The sequence below is a fragment of the Cebus imitator genome, unplaced genomic scaffold (assembly GCF_001604975.1).
Source record: "Cebus imitator isolate Cc_AM_T3 unplaced genomic scaffold, Cebus_imitator-1.0 Scaffold202, whole genome shotgun sequence".
NCBI lineage: Eukaryota > Metazoa > Chordata > Mammalia > Primates > Cebidae > Cebus > Cebus imitator.
In genome coordinates this window covers 2,239,278-2,254,700 of record NW_016107517.1, presented here as the reverse complement: position 1 = coordinate 2,254,700, position 15,423 = coordinate 2,239,278, and the positions used below count along the sequence as shown (strand labels likewise).

Here is a 15,423-nt window from a genome sequence, read left to right as displayed (position 1 = left end):
AGAGTTAAAGGATATTGAAGGAATGCAGTTTTACTGCTCTGAGGTAGGTTTCAAGGCTTGAGCCAGACTCAGGGATCATCGTCCTGATACTGGGGGTAAAGTGAAGAGAATATGAATGGGTATGTCTCACATGCTTAGAAAATCTTTCTTCCCTGTGTTTGTTTAAAAAGCACGTTGCAACTTAAAAAAAAATACCTATATACTTTTTTTTTTTTTTTTTCCTGAGATGGAGTCTCATTCTGTTACCCAGGCTGGAATGCAGTGTCACTTTGGATTGATCTTGGCTCATTGCACCTCTGCCTCCTGGGCTCAAGTGATTCTCCTATCTCACCCTCCCAAGTGGCTGGGATTATAGGCACACACCACCATGCCCAGCCAGTTTTTGTATTTTTGGTAGAGACAGGGTTTCACCATGTTGGCCAGGCTTGTCTTGAACTCCTGGCCTCAAGTGATCTGCCCACTTTGGCCTCCCAAAGTACTGGGATTACAGGGGTAAGCCACTGCACCCGGCCATAATACACCTTCATAAATAGAACATTTTCCAGCTAATATTCAAATGACTGCATGTTGTTAGAATCTGAATGAATATTGTGTTAAAATGTTTTATGTTTTCCTATTTATTAACTTATAGCTACAGATAAGAATATAGGCAAATTTAATCTCATGTAAAAATTAAAAGGCAGATGTTTTCAAAGCACAGAATTACATGGTCTACTCTAGACATTGCCCCTAGGTTGAGCAGAAAGGATAAGAGTTTTTTCTCTTTTTTCCTTTCCTTTCTCTTTTTTTCAGACAAATTTCATTGTAGATATTTTAGAACGTATAGAAAGCCCCAACAAGGGGAAACCCACCCAACCCAATTTGAATATGTTGTTATCATTTCTTTTAGTCTTTTCTGGTGCATTTCTATGTAGCTATATCCTATCATACAAGCAATTTATTATCTTGCAATATAAAATGAAGTCATGACCTTTGAGCTGGCCTAGAAAGTGGGTCCTGGCAGCAGGGCACATTCCATGTGGGGAAGTAGGTTCATTATTTTCATTCATCCCAGGAGACATTATTAAGGGCTTGTGTTGCTAGCACAGTGCTGGGTGCTGTGGGTGCAGAGGTGAGCAGGCCTTGATTCCTGTTGTCATGAGGTTTTCTGGCCAGGACAACTGCAGCACAATGTGCTCAGGGCTGTGGCAGGTGAACACACAGGTTGTTGAGGGCTCAGAGGAGGAAGAAGCCAGGCAAGGGGTCTGGGGGCTTCCTTGGAGCCAAGATGCAGACAGATGTGGGAGGTAGTCAGGTGAAATGTGGAGGGAATAGAGAAAGCAGTGTCTCTGAGGCTGGAGCACCTGCCCAGGTGAGGCCTGAGTGTGGAGTGTGCTGGGGGACTTGGGGTGTGGAGAGGCAAGTCAGAGCCTCTCCATGAGGAAGCCGTAGGCTTTGCTGGGGAGTTTGGAGTACTTGTAGGTGCACTGGGGAGCCAGTGAAGGTGTTTTGAGCAGATCATATGGTGATAGGTAGTTTGTAGGCTTTGGATTGACTGAAGGCATAAATCTGCAGGCAGAGAGCCCAGTAGGGAGCCTGTTGCCATAATGAATCCAGGCAAGAGCTGGAGATTGCGTTAGCTAAAGCGGCATCACCAGTGGCCATGAGTGAACTGGGGTGGCGGGGTGGGCATGATGATCTAAGGAGACAGACTGCTAGGGAGACAGCACAGCTATGCAGGGCAGTGGTCGCAACATCATTTATCCCTGGTCTCTTGTTGAGCTATCCCGGTAGGTTCAGAGCAGTGCTGTGCCCGTCACTGCAGTGGGGAGCATGGGGTGAGGTAAATTTGGTGGAGTGAGAATGGGTTTGGTCTTGGGGGCCTATTGAATTTGAAGTACACAGGGGCCTTTGAGTAAATTTGTGCAAAATTCACCTGGGGACACAACACTGGAGTTTGTGTATCATCACAAGGTCTGTGTTCAGGAGCAGGACAGGAACGCTCAGGAAGAAAAAGGCTATACTGAATATTAATGTGGAAAGGTAGACAAAATAGGATTATTTTTTCTTTTGTATTCACTTGATACTATTTTGTAGGTAAAGCCATTGGCATGCTCTCCCTGTAGACTTGCTGTATTGGGCAAGTACCTAACCTTATTCTGCCCCCTGCGATGTATGTGGACAAGCCTTATGTAATTAAATCAATCAGTTACCAGAACCTCAGTTTAACACGTAGTCCTGTTGCTAACCCATTATCTGTTGTAGCTGATGCTGTGTTGGTGGGGACTTTTAAACTACCAGGGAACTGTGGAGATTTTCCTCTTTTCCTTTCTAGTCCCTTTTTTTTCATACAAAGTTAATTGTAGATATTTTAGAAAGTACAGAAATCCCAGACAAGGGGAAACTCACCCAACCCAATTTTAATATGTTATCAATTCTTTTAGGTTTTTTTTTTTTTTTTTTTTTTTTTTTTTTTTTTTTTTTTTTTTTTTTTTTTTATAGCTATATTGTATTGTGCAAGCAATTTAGCATCTTGAAATATAAAATGGAGGCTGGCCTAGAAGTGTGGGTTGATTTTGCAAGTGAGTCCTGGCAGCAGGGTACATTCCAAGTGGGGAACAAATCCACACAAGTGGAGGTGAGCTGGCTTAGGGGTGAGTGCATAGCTGACTTCGGATGTAGACTAGATTTGGGGAAATTTAAACAGGATGCAAGACTGGAAATGTATAATGGGACAGCAGATGAAAATGTTTAAAATCTTAAGTCATTGAGCTTGTTCTCAATTTTTTGAAAACTCTTTATCCCTTTTTGCCCCCATCCCATTCTCTAACCAGAAGTTAAACATGGTAACATTCATAATGTAGAAAAACTAATCAGTGTGACTTGGGGGTGAGGGTTGGAACAGGGCGGGTGTTGACATACTTAGTTTTAGAGATTTGTTGGAAAAGTAACATTTTTGCTTTTGTCTTTCTTTCATTCCTCCATTTCTCCAGGAGAATATGAAAGTGTTACTCAGACTTACTTGTTTCATAGCTCTCCTGATTTCTTCTCTGGAGGCTGGTAAGTTAACTATTTCTTTGTTTCTTGTCTGCTAAGAAAATCTGTTATTTAGAATACATGAAGTACCTTCCCTAAGAGAGTCATTTCTCATACTCGTTTCTGTTGAATCCCTGGGCAGACAGCCTCCTGATCATAGACCTGTACTGCTGGAAGTTCCTCTCAGCATTTTCCTCTTGTTCTCTCACATATAGACTGGGAAACTGAGGCCCAGGGCCCCAGGACATGTAGATAGCTTTGGAGCAAAAGCTAAAATCTAGGTCTCCAATCTAAGTCCAACCCTCTTTCCACTTGGCTGTTGTTTGAAAGTGTGATACAGAGGAAATTCTGACTTTCATTTGGACGAGATATTATGCTTACTCTTTATGAATCCACAGTTGGAAGTCATCAAGCTACAGTTCTTTTTCTTTGCATTTCTTCATTTTCTCTTATCACTTCTCTGTGTGCCAGATGTTAGCTGCTGGGGATACAGCAGGGAATAGTCCAGATAGAAATACCTGCCTGCATGGGGTTTATATTCTTGTAGAAGAGAGAGATAACACTTAAGTAGATATATATTGTGTCATATGATGACAAATATAGGGAGGAAAACAGAGTATAAGATTTTGGAGCCGGGCGCGGTGGCTCAAGCCTGTAATCCCAGCACTGTGGGAGGCCAAGACGGGTGGATCACGAGGTCAAGAGATCGAGACCATCCTGGTCAACATGGTGAAACCCCGTCTCTACTAAAAATACAAAAAAAAAAAAAAAAGATTTTGGAATTTGAGTGGGCAGAAGATTAATTTTTTGTGTGTGGCCAGAAAAAACCTCACCGAGCAGTTGACTTTTGAATGACCTTAAGGAAGGGGAAAAGAGAGCTGTTTGGATATCAGATTAGGGTGTGGAAATATTCCAGGCAGCATGTGCAAAGGTCCATAGGCCAAGAGTATTTGGCATGCTTTCGGAATGAAAATATCAGTGTGGCTGGAGCACAGTGAGAGATGGGGGAAGTCATAAGGAACCAGGCTATCTGGGTAATAGGTGGATGGCAGAGGGTTGATTATGTAGAATGTTACACCCGTTCTAAGGGTCTTGGCTTGTAGTCTGGCTGAGATGGGAAGACTGCAGAGTTCTTTGTTCAAAACCAGAGAGGTGATCTGACTGTCACTTTGATTCCTGTTTTGAGAATAGATCCGAGGGAGCCAAAGAGAGAAATAGAGAAGCCAGTTAAGAGGTAAGCCATGATGATGGCTTTTTCTAAACAAGAAATGTTGATGGCTTGTCAAAGGGTGGCAAGGAGAAATGGGAAGTAGTCAAATTTTGAAATGTTTTGGGAACAGAACCAAGAGGGATTTGGAGTTGGGCCAGATGTGAGGTGTGAAGAAAAGAGAAGAATCAAGAATGATCTCAGGGAATTTTGGCCTGAGCAAATGCAAGGTGAAATTTCCATTGATGGGACAGGGAAGATCAAGTTTCCATACTGGACATGTTAAGTTTAGCTGTCCATTAGATGTTTAAATGGTGACTTTGACTAGGCAATCTTCAGCCTGAGGGAGAGGTCTGAGTTGAATATATAAAATTGGAGACCTCAGCAAGTGGCTGGTATGAGAACCATGAGACTGAATGGGATCATGGAGTGTAGTTAGGAAAGATAAGAACTTTAAGGACTGAGCCAGAGATTGCCTTAAATTCCTTGGTCCAATCAGTAAGTTTTCTCCCCTTTGCTGAGGGGCTCCATGTGTGTTGGAGCATACCCTCAACATTAAGGCTGTTTACAGCTCTGCCTTAGCTTTCACTTCCTGTTTGTGTATGGCCTCAGAGTCATCCAGAAATGAGAGCCTCGGGCCTTGTCTGCAGTTTCCTGGGCATGCACACAGCCCTGCATACATGGGCATCTTGGGCATCTTTCTAGGTTCCCCAGGAATGTGTCAGAGCTTTTCAAAGCCCTCTGGTGGTTATGGCTCTGGTATTGCAGCCTTAGGCAGTTGCAAAAAAACAACACTGAGTTTTTCCAGCAAACATCTTGGGGATAGTGCTTTTCCTGTGGAGCTCTTGGTGAGGTCAATAACAACACCACCCTATGAACGTTCCTTTGAAGGCCTGCCATTCAAGTCAAAGAGTGGCAATGCTTTGGGAACCGGACTTCTTGAGGAGCTCCAAAACTTCTCTGTTCTTGCACACCTGCTGGTTTTCAAAGCCTTTGTGTCTGCAAAACTCCTGATACTCATGGCTGTTGTAGAGCCAGGAAGAGTAGGATGGGAGTCATTTAAGTTATAAAGCTACAAACTCTGCTGATCTACTCTGATTTGGCGTGTTTCTGTTTATTTCCTTATTTTCTAATAAATGCTTTTCTGGTTATTACAAGCCTGTGATTTTTTGAAAATTTTTTGCCAGTCTTTTTGTTGCCATTATTGAGGAATGATTTATGAGACCCTCATTTCACCATATTGGAAATCTTGCAAATTCAATTTCTTTGAATAAAATATTGTATTAATAGATAATAGGGCAATTTAGGCTATCTATTTCTTCTCAGGGGAGCTATAGTAGTCTGGAGAATTTGCTCATTTCATTTATGTTATTGGCATAACATTGTTTATAATATTCCCTCACTACCCTTTGCAAATTATTTTAATAAAAGATGTCATCTCTTTTTTCTTTTCTTGATTAGTCTAGCTAAATATTTATTAATTTTATTGATTTTATGAAAGAACCAGCTTTTGGTATCTCTGTTTTTTCTTCATTGTTCTTGTTTCCTATTTCGTTGATTTCCTCTCTGATCTACTATTTTCTTACTTCTTCTGCTATATTAATCATGTTTTTTATTTTCTATATCTTACCATATTTTGACATTCTGATAGGTCTTTCATACCTAAGGAGGGGCTGACCCTCCCAAGGGCTAAGCAGTTCTTAAGTGTGTTGTGAACAGCTTACATGGAGTGTCCTGCCCTTCATGCGAGACTGTCTGACCCAAGACTGTGCCCCACTCATCTCCTTATCCAACTCTCAGACCTCAAACCAATATTACCCCAGCTTCAGTCAACCCAGGGCCAGGTACCAGAGAACTAGGGACAGGCTCTATGCTCACAGCCTGCAAAAATGGTTCAAATGGGCCAGTCTGAAGCTGTTTATGCTGCCCTGCCTTGCCTTTCCCATGGGAACCCCAGTAAAGACTCTGGCCCAGGCTTTCTTTTTGTTTCTGCCTCTGCCTTCGAACCCAGTCTGGTGAAGTCTGGTGATTTTCCCTGTGGTTTTGCGTGGTATGGCATACCCCTTCTTTTCAACCATTAAGTAATTCAAATCTTTCAGGGGCATTAGTCTCTGTTTTGTCACTCAGTCCCCTTTGTAAATGAAGACCCAGGTATAGAATCTCTGCTTGCTGCTTACTTTGGATGTACTTTGTTCTTATTCTAGGTTCTTAAGGTAGAAGCTCAAGTCATCAATTTGAGATTTTTTAAAAAAATATGCATTTAGTGCTAGCAATTTCCCTCTAAGTACTGCTTTCATTGAATGCCACAAGTTTTGATCTGTTATGTTCTCCTTATCATTCAGATAAAAATACTTTATAATCTTTTTTATTTCTTTTACTCATGTTATTTAGAAGTATGTTAGTTTTCAAATATATAGGGATTCCTTAGATATCTTTCTGTTACTGATTTCTAATTTAATTCCATTGTCACCAGAGAATAAGTTTTGTCTAATTTTAAATTTACTGAGTCTTGGGTTATGCAGAAGAATATGGAAAATTTGCTGAGTTTTGTGTGTGCACTTAAAAAAGAATGTAATGTTCTACTGTTATTGGTTGGAATTTTCTGCAAATATCAATTATGCCACATTGATTGATAGTGTTGTTCAAATCTTCTATATTGTGACTGATTATCCGTTTAATTGTACTGCTTGTTCTGTCAGTCCTTGTGAGTGGGGTTTCTCTAGTTTCTTGCAGAACTAGTTTCTCTAGTTCTTGCAGTTCTATCAGTTTTTGCTTCATGTATTTTGAAGCACTGTTGGCAGGTGCATAAACATTTAGTATTATTATGTTCCTGTTGATGAATGAATTCTTTATTTTTTACTTTTTGAGACGAAGTCTCGCTCTGTCAACCAGGCTGGAGTGCAGTGGCGTGATCTTGGCTCACTGCAGTCTCCGCCCCCTAGGTTCAAGCAATTCTCGTGCCTCAGCTTCCCAAGTAACTAGGATTACAGGTACCCACCACCATGCCTGGCTAATTTTTTTTTGTATTTTAGTAGAGACGGGGTTTTATCATGTTAGGCTGGTCTCAAACTCCTGACCTCAGGTGATCCACCCACTTTGACCTACCAAAATGCTGGGATTATAGATGTGAGCCACCACGCCTGGCCAACTTCTTTATTTTTATGAAATGGCCCTTTTCTCTCGTAATATTTTTACTGTAAAATCTACTTTGATAATATGATAGGCACTCAAGCTTTCACTAATTACTTTTTATTAAGGCGTAGTTGACAAAATCATATATATTTACAATGTACAATGTGATGTTTTGGTATATGTATATATTGTGAAATAGTTACCCCTAGCTATTTAATCTAACTTTCTTTTCATGAGTGTTAACATGGCAAATCTCTTTTCTTTTCTTATTAATCTATTTTTATCTTTATTTATAAAATCTGTGTATGTAGATGTACGTGTTTATGTGAGGTACCACATAGTTAGGTCTTTCTTTAGCCAATCTGATCACTTCTGCCTTTCAATGAGCGTGTTAAGACTATTTGAAATTTTAGTGTGATTATTCATATATTAGGGTTTAATTCTTGGATCTTGCTATTTGGTTTTCTATTTGTCCCATCAATTCTGTTATTTTTTTCTCTTTTTTGCTGCCTTTTGGATTAATTGGCATTTTTAGGATTCATTTTACTTCATTTGTTGGCTTATTAGTCATAAGTTTGTTATGTATGTGTTTTTTAACGACTGATCTGGGGCTTAAATAGCTACCTCTAAGTTATTTCTGTCTGCCTTCAAGTGACCTTATATGGTTTCACATATAGTATACAAAGTTAAAATAGTATATACCCATTTCTCCTTTCTTGAACTTTGCCCTATTATTTCCATATATGTTACTTCTTTACTTGTTATAAACCTTATAGCATTTTATTTTTTTATGTAAACACTGTTATCTTTAAAGAGATTTAAATAATCAGAAAGATGATCTTATAATTGCCCATGTAGTTAACATTTTTGTTGCAATTCATTCTTTCGTGTAGATTCATTTTATTCTTAGAATATTGTCCTTTCTGAAGGACTTAAGTATTTCTTGTAATGCAGGTCTACTGTTGATGACATTTTACAGCTTTTGCAAATCTGAAGAAGTCAGTATTTTTTTCTAACTTTTAAATACATTTTCACTGGATATGGAATTCCAGGTAGACTTTTTCTTTCAGTACTTTAACAATATTGTTTTACTATCTTCATTCTTATACTGTTTTTGGAAAGAAGGCTGCATCATTTTTGTCTTTGTCCTCTGCAATAATTGTGTCATTTCTCCCTGGCTACATAGAAGATTTTATCTTTGTTACTGGTTTTAAACAATTTGATTATTATGTGTTTGGAGTAGTTTTCTTTATGTTTCTTTTGCTTGGGGTTCATTGTGATTTGGGGGACTATGTATACATCATTTTTGTCACATCTTGAAAAACTTCAAATATGTTTACTGTTTTCCACGTTTTTCTTCTTCAGTGATTCATATTACATGTATTGAAGTCCTAAGCTAAATAATTCCCTGTCGATTTTATTCTGTTATTTTCTTCTCTGTGCTTAATTTTGGATCATTTCTAGTGCTGTGTCTTCAAGTTTACTCATCTTTTTTTTTTCCTGCAGTATCAAATCTGCCATTGATCCCATCCATTGGTTTTTGTAACTCAACATTGTTGTTTTCATCTCTAAAAGTTTCTTTTTAAATCTCTTTCATGTCTTCACTAATCATGTTTGATCTTTCCTCTAGCATCTTTAATAAATGGAATAAAATAGTAATGGACTATTTAAATTTTTAAATTTATAAAGCCTATTGTCTGTGTCATTTCTGGGTCAGTTCTGATTGATTGATTTTTTTCCCTCCTTATCATTGGTTCTATGTTACTGCTTCTTTGCATGCCTAATGATTTTTTTGGATGTTAGACATTGTGGATTTTATTATGTTGGGTGCTGGATATTTTCATATTCCCCAAAATGTTCTTGAGTGTTGCTCTGCCACATGACTGTTACTTGGAAATGGTTTAATCCTTTCGGGTCTTGCTTTTAAGCTTTATTAGGATCAGGAAAAAGTTTATTCTAGGCCTAATTTCCCCTAATTACTGAGTCAGAACCCTTCTGGGTACTCTGAGGCCTTATCATTAATGAGACTTTCCACTCTGGCTGTTGAGAACAGCATTTCCAGCACTGGGTGTTCTCCAGGTGTTACTCCCTCCAGTCATTTTGGCAATTGTCTCTCTAGCCTTGAGTCATTTTCTTACATTCTTACACTGACTGATACTCAGCTGAAAAATTGGGGGAGACTCTCAGGTATCCTCAGACTCTTTCTCCCTGTCCTCATGCAGCTCTAAGTACTTGGGTACTCTGTCCTGCAAACTTGGTCTACTCAGGTTCTCAGCTTCATCTCCTCAGCTCACTGGGCCTTGCCTATGTTTCTTCTCAGCAGTGTCATGGCCTGGCTATAATTTTGGACAATGGGAGGGCTCACCTCCTTTTTCCCTCATCTTTCTGGGGTTTCTGTCCTTTGTTTTCTGATGTTCAGTGTCTTGAATAGTGTTGTTTCATATACATTGTCCATTTTTTAGTTGTTCATGTGGGAAAGTAAATCCAGTTTCTGTTGCTCCATCTTGTACTGAAATACATCTCTCTCCTTCTACATTCTCCCCACTTTTTAGATGAATACAAAGGGGGTGAAGGAGGTTACATAACTTGCCAAAGGCACAGCACACAGGCAGTAAGTGACACAGCTGGACTTGAACATACTTCTCAGACTCCCAAGATAATGCTCTTATCACAAGGCTGTAAAGCTTTTATATGTAATGTGAATTGATGTGTTTAATAATCGATATATTTCTTTGTAGATATTAAATTAAGAGATGCTGGCAAATTTTATACATAAATTGCTTACCTCCTTCTCCCTTTTAAAGATAAATGCAAGGAACGTGAAGGAAAAATAGTTTTAGTTTCATCTGCAAATGAAATTGATGTTCGTGCCTGTCCTCTTAACCCAAATGAAAACAAAGGTACCATAACTTGGTATAAAAATGACAGCAAGACACCTATATCTACAGAACAAGCCTCCAGGATTCATCAACACAAAGAGAAACTTTGGTTTGTTCCTGCTAAGGTAGAGGATTCAGGACATTACTATTGTGTGGTAAGGTAAGAAAGGAATTAGTATGTTACAAACATGTATTCTGGGTTCCTGTAGTCATTAAGGACAGAAATACTTTTAATAATGCTCAATTTACCTATTTTATTTTAGAAATTCATCTCACTGCCTCAAAATTCAAATAACTGCAAAATTTGTGGAGAATGAGCCTAACTTGTGTTATAATGCACAAGCCATATTTAAGCAGAAACTACCCATTGGAGGAGATGGAGCACTTGTCTGCCCTTATCTAGAGTTTTTTAAAGATGAAAATAATGAGTTCCCTAAAATGCAATGGTATAAGGTAATTTTATTTTAAATATGATATTTTACTTTTCTGGAAAATAATATAGTTCCCTGGACAATAGGATGAATCTGCAAATTATCTTTTTAATTTGCATATTGTTTTCTCTTTAATGGTGAAACTTAATAGAGAATCTAAAAAGAATTGTAAGACTGCATTCACTTAATTTGAAGCTTAAGTAGAAACTTACTTGCTATGGTTTTTATTTAATTTAATAAGATGTATTTTAGAAAAGTAACAGAAATAGATGTTTAAAGAGAAGGCTGACTATAAACTTAAGGTATTTAAGATATAACTATTTATTACAAAATATATTTTGTGTATCTTACTAAAGATATGGTCTTCAAATAACCTGCTAGTTTCCATAACTGTCTTAAAAGTGGGTTGACTAGCTTTCTGTGGAACAGGCCATGTTTTGGTTCCTTAAATCTACCTAGTCTGGTGGAACTTAAATAGGGAATCATCTTGTAGTGCTTAAGACATACTAAATAAATCATATCAGTGAGGAAATGAAGTGCAGTATAGTTAGGAAACTATATAGTGTTAACGTTTTCTTTCAAACATGTTTTTCTTGCAAAATAAATTGGTCTTCACTTACGTTCATAGCACAAGGCTCACAGACTTAAAAACTTAATGTCATAGGAATATACTTAACTGTTTCCAAAAAACCAATATTAAAACTTACTGTATGTAAGGAACTTTTCCAGTCACTTTCTAAATATATAGCATTTGCTAATGTGAAAAAAATGGAGTTCCTTTGGCTGGTAGATCGGGAAAAGTTACTAATTGGTTTTCAATGCTTCTCTCTTCCTTTATCTAGGATTGCAAACCTCTACTTCTTGACACTATACACTTTAGTGGAGTCAAAGATAGGCTCATCGTGATGAATGTGACTGAAAAGCATAGAGGGAACTATACCTGTCATGCATCCTACACATACTTGGGCAAGCAATATCCTATTACCCGGGTAATAGAATTTATTACTCTAGGTGAGTCATAGTTCCAGCCCTAGAAGGTTTAGATCTGGGAAGGCCCAGAGACTGTGATTCTAATATTACTTTCATTGTCCATAAAGAAACTAAATCCAAGACGAGCTCAATGATACCACAAAAGTCATATGGCTTTAGTTTTGTTTTTGTGTTACTAAATACTATGTAATGTTTTCCATTCCTGCTTCAGACGTAGTGCTAACTAAATAGAGACATTATGAGCTGTGTTTTCCAACTGATCTAAGAAGGTTGTTCTTTGGCATGGTTAAAAATGGTTCTTACGGAAAGCTCTGGGGCTCCCTGTGGCTGGTATATGGGAATGTTCTGTACTTACGGAGTCTCAGTGAGTCTCAGTGTCTAGCAGCAAGCATCAGTGTGGACACTAATGAGCTTTGGAATAAGTCACATTTCCAGAATCTACCTCCTGTTCTTTCTGCGTTAGCTTTTAACCTCTCTAAGCCTGTTTCCTCCTCTGTAACAAGATGATGTAATCTCCTGAGGTTATTGGGAAGATTAGAGATATGGGATATACTAAACTTGTATGCTTGATGCAAAGAACTGCTTGGTGCTAAACAGCTATGCAATTAATAGATGTACAATGATTTTTCTTGTTAATTTTCTTTTGTCTTTCAATTCTGCCTTAACCATGTTTCATATTGAAAACCATATCACAACAAAAGGAAACAAAATGCACAAATTACCTGGGGATAGAATGCTCAGATTTTTTGTAAATATTGAGATATTTGTAAACTTTGTGTAACATAAGAAGAGCTATTTCAACTAGCACTTGTTTTTTTGCAGGTTAAAGGGGTGTCTAATAGTAGTTATGCTGGGACAACAGATATAAATTGGGAATATCTCAAACAAACTCATAATATGATCACCCTATAAATGGCTTCACTTTTCCTGTTATATAATATTTTATTTTCCAAAGACTAATTTTATTAAATAAAAATAAATTCCTTGCCATTGTCCCACAAGCATCAGTGAATCCTAATTTTCAGTGGTCTTTGTATCAAACCATGTTCTTGACTTTTTAGCAGCCTGTGTCCTGTCATTGTGGAGCTCTGCTCTGTCTTTTCTGAAACATAGCAAGCAAACCAGCAAGTAGAGCTCGAGAGAGAACTGGGCACTGGGGAATATTTAAGCTAAGTTAAGTGTATTTTAGATACTCTCTGTTCCTTTTTCTGATCCCATTTGTAGAAACAATATACTCTACTTGGGGCGAATTAATATTTTGTTTTCTTCCCAAGACCTGCCCCAATGATGCCTAGCACTTTTTGTTTACACAAGGATTCAAAAATACTTATTGAGCATTTACTATGTTTCAGGAACTGTTATAGGTATACATTAGGGAACGAAAGAGATATTATCCTACCTTCATGGCGTTCACTTTTTTTTCGACTGGTGGAATACTGCGTGATCAAATTTATAGTTTCTCATAGTTTTTTCTTGGCCACAGATCAACCCCTGAAGCCAATCTTTTCATAAATAAGTCAGATTAATTTCTGGGGCTCCTTGATACTTTTTGGGCCTATTTTAATAAATTACAGCATTATTCCATAACCCTGTAGTTGTCTCTATTGGGTCATTACCACAGTTATTAAATGCAAACGAGTCTAGTACTGACTAGCCCTGCTGGCCAGTAACACCCAGTTCAAGGAAGTGACTATTCTCGCCTTTCCTGACGTGCTTTCACTTAAGAGAGGCACTTGTCTGGGGACTGAGGGTCCTGATGATGTGTGTGTTTTTCAGTAGCACCACACTCTATGGGTTCAGAAGGTCTAGCTCTGCCCCAGGGTTCACAGTGTGCTGTGGCCTCTGCCTCAGCTTTCTTCCTTCATTTCCTCCCTCCTGTCTCCTGGCATATGTGCTTTGAATACTTGATGGAGTATCTGGCCAGAAGTCATTTAATATATTTTGCTAAGTGTTGTTATCACTTGAGATTCTGATCTATAAGAGACTGACAAACCCTAATGGCGTTTCTCTTTCAGAGGAAAACAAACCCACGAGGCCTGTGATTGTGAGCCCAGCCAATGAGACAATGGCAGTAGACTTGGGTAAGTGGGCTCCAGTTAGGATATACTGGAATCAGTTTTTTTTTTAACATAAGAGTAAGAAAAATTGTATCTTTACTGTATATAATCTAAGCCATTTATTGAATATATGTATAATTTGAGGGAAAGTGACACAAATTATATCTTAATTTTTTGCATTTTTTGCCTCTATGACAAACATCTTGCCATGTCTGACATCTCTACTGCTACTTTTCTATGGACACTTTACCATGCAAACACCAGCCAGACACCAAGGTCAAAAGGCCTAGGAACCAGAAATGCCATTGACTTGTAAAGCATTGACTTTCTCTTGACCAGAGCCAAGCTTTGAGTCAGAAGGGTAAGGCTACAGGCCCCAAAGATGGTAGTCATTCTAGAAAAGTACTTTTCAAAGTTACTGGACATTTTTTATTCAAGAATAAAGAAAGAACCCCACGAACATCTAGTTCTGCACTGTTCAGTGCAGTAGCTACTAGCCACATGGAGCTATGGACATGTGAAATTAAATTAAGTCAATTAATTCATTTTGTTAAATTAAAAATTAGTTTATCTGTCACATTAGCCATATTTCAAGGGCTTTATAGCCACATGTGACAAGTGACTACTGTATAGACAAGCACGAATATAGAACATTTCCATCATCACTGAAAGTTCTATTGGAAACCACTGATCCAGAGAGAAAAAAGTGATTCTTTGTGTTAGGCTGGCCTTGGAATTGTCCTCTGTAACAGTAACTACACGACAGCAGTCAAGAACCATGCAGAGGTTAGAAGGTACATGTTTGTGATCTGTGAATTCTGTACTTGGCCAATTCTGTACTTGTTTTTATGTGGGAGGTGGTAGAAAAACATTCTCAGAAGGAAACAAAAATGTCAAAACTCAAAATTAAATATGTGCTGATAGACTCTAGAACAGTGTTTCTCAACCATTTTTTTTTGTTTTAAATTATTCTCCTTTAGAGCCTAAAAAGTCTTCCTCCACCTAATTATCTTTCCTGTCTTCAAATTTCAGTACCACAGCTATCTTTTATATCTGCTGATATGCTGTGGCTCCTTGGAGTGCCACAAACTGTGTAATATCTAAGGTTTTCTTGCCCCTTCCCCAAGAACCAGTTTTTGCCCTGCTGGCCACAGCACTGTTGAAAATGCCTTCTCCAGAAGTTTGTAATTCAGAGCTCTGTCACCTAGGCTGCATTGATCTCCCAATCTTAAAAAGAAAAAAGCTTCAAATTAGGAAATAATTATTTTAATATATTATTAAATATATGACAGTGGATATAATGTAATAATATATTATATTGGCATATAGTACCCTGTCATAAGTTTATCCTGAAGGGTATTAAACAGGCATTCTGTAAGATCCAATACCAAGTACTCATAAAGTGACTTAGAAACATAGGAATTGAGAGATAATTCCTTAACTTAATAAATAACATCGGTGCAAGCCAATAGTCACCAACATTCTTAACGGTGAAATACTACAGACCTTCTCACTAAAGTCAAGAGCAAGACAAAGATGCCCACATAACCAGTATTACTGAACACAGTCTAGAAGTGCGTAGTAACACAATTGATGGAAAAAAGCAAGGTATACTTACCACAAGAGAAAAGACATTTTTCTTATTATTTCCAAATCTTACAAATCCCAGGAAAATTGCTGGGGAAAACTAGAATTAATTTTATATTAATTAG

At 38.0% G+C, this 15,423-nt stretch overlaps 1 protein-coding gene across 7 annotated transcripts in view; it reads left to right on the top strand.

Moving 5' to 3' along the window:
- The window catches only part of IL1R1 (interleukin 1 receptor type 1), an 80,060-nt gene that overhangs the window by 54,935 nt on the left and 9,702 nt on the right, over positions 1 to 15,423 (top strand). For 6 of the 7 annotated variants that reach the window (XM_017547865.2, XM_017547861.2, XM_037745477.1 and 3 more), the window contains exons 3-7: positions 2,973 to 3,039; positions 10,159 to 10,393; positions 10,497 to 10,686; positions 11,507 to 11,675; positions 13,670 to 13,735. In XM_017547865.2, coding sequence (XP_017403354.1) covers positions 2,979 to 3,039; positions 10,159 to 10,393; positions 10,497 to 10,686; positions 11,507 to 11,675; positions 13,670 to 13,735 — 721 coding nt within the window. In that variant the 5' untranslated portion in view covers positions 2,973 to 2,978. Of the gene's footprint in view, positions 1 to 2,972; positions 3,040 to 10,158; positions 10,394 to 10,496; positions 10,702 to 11,506; positions 11,676 to 13,669; positions 13,736 to 15,423 lie in introns of those variants that run through there. The other variant, XM_037745479.1, reaches the window with a different exon arrangement.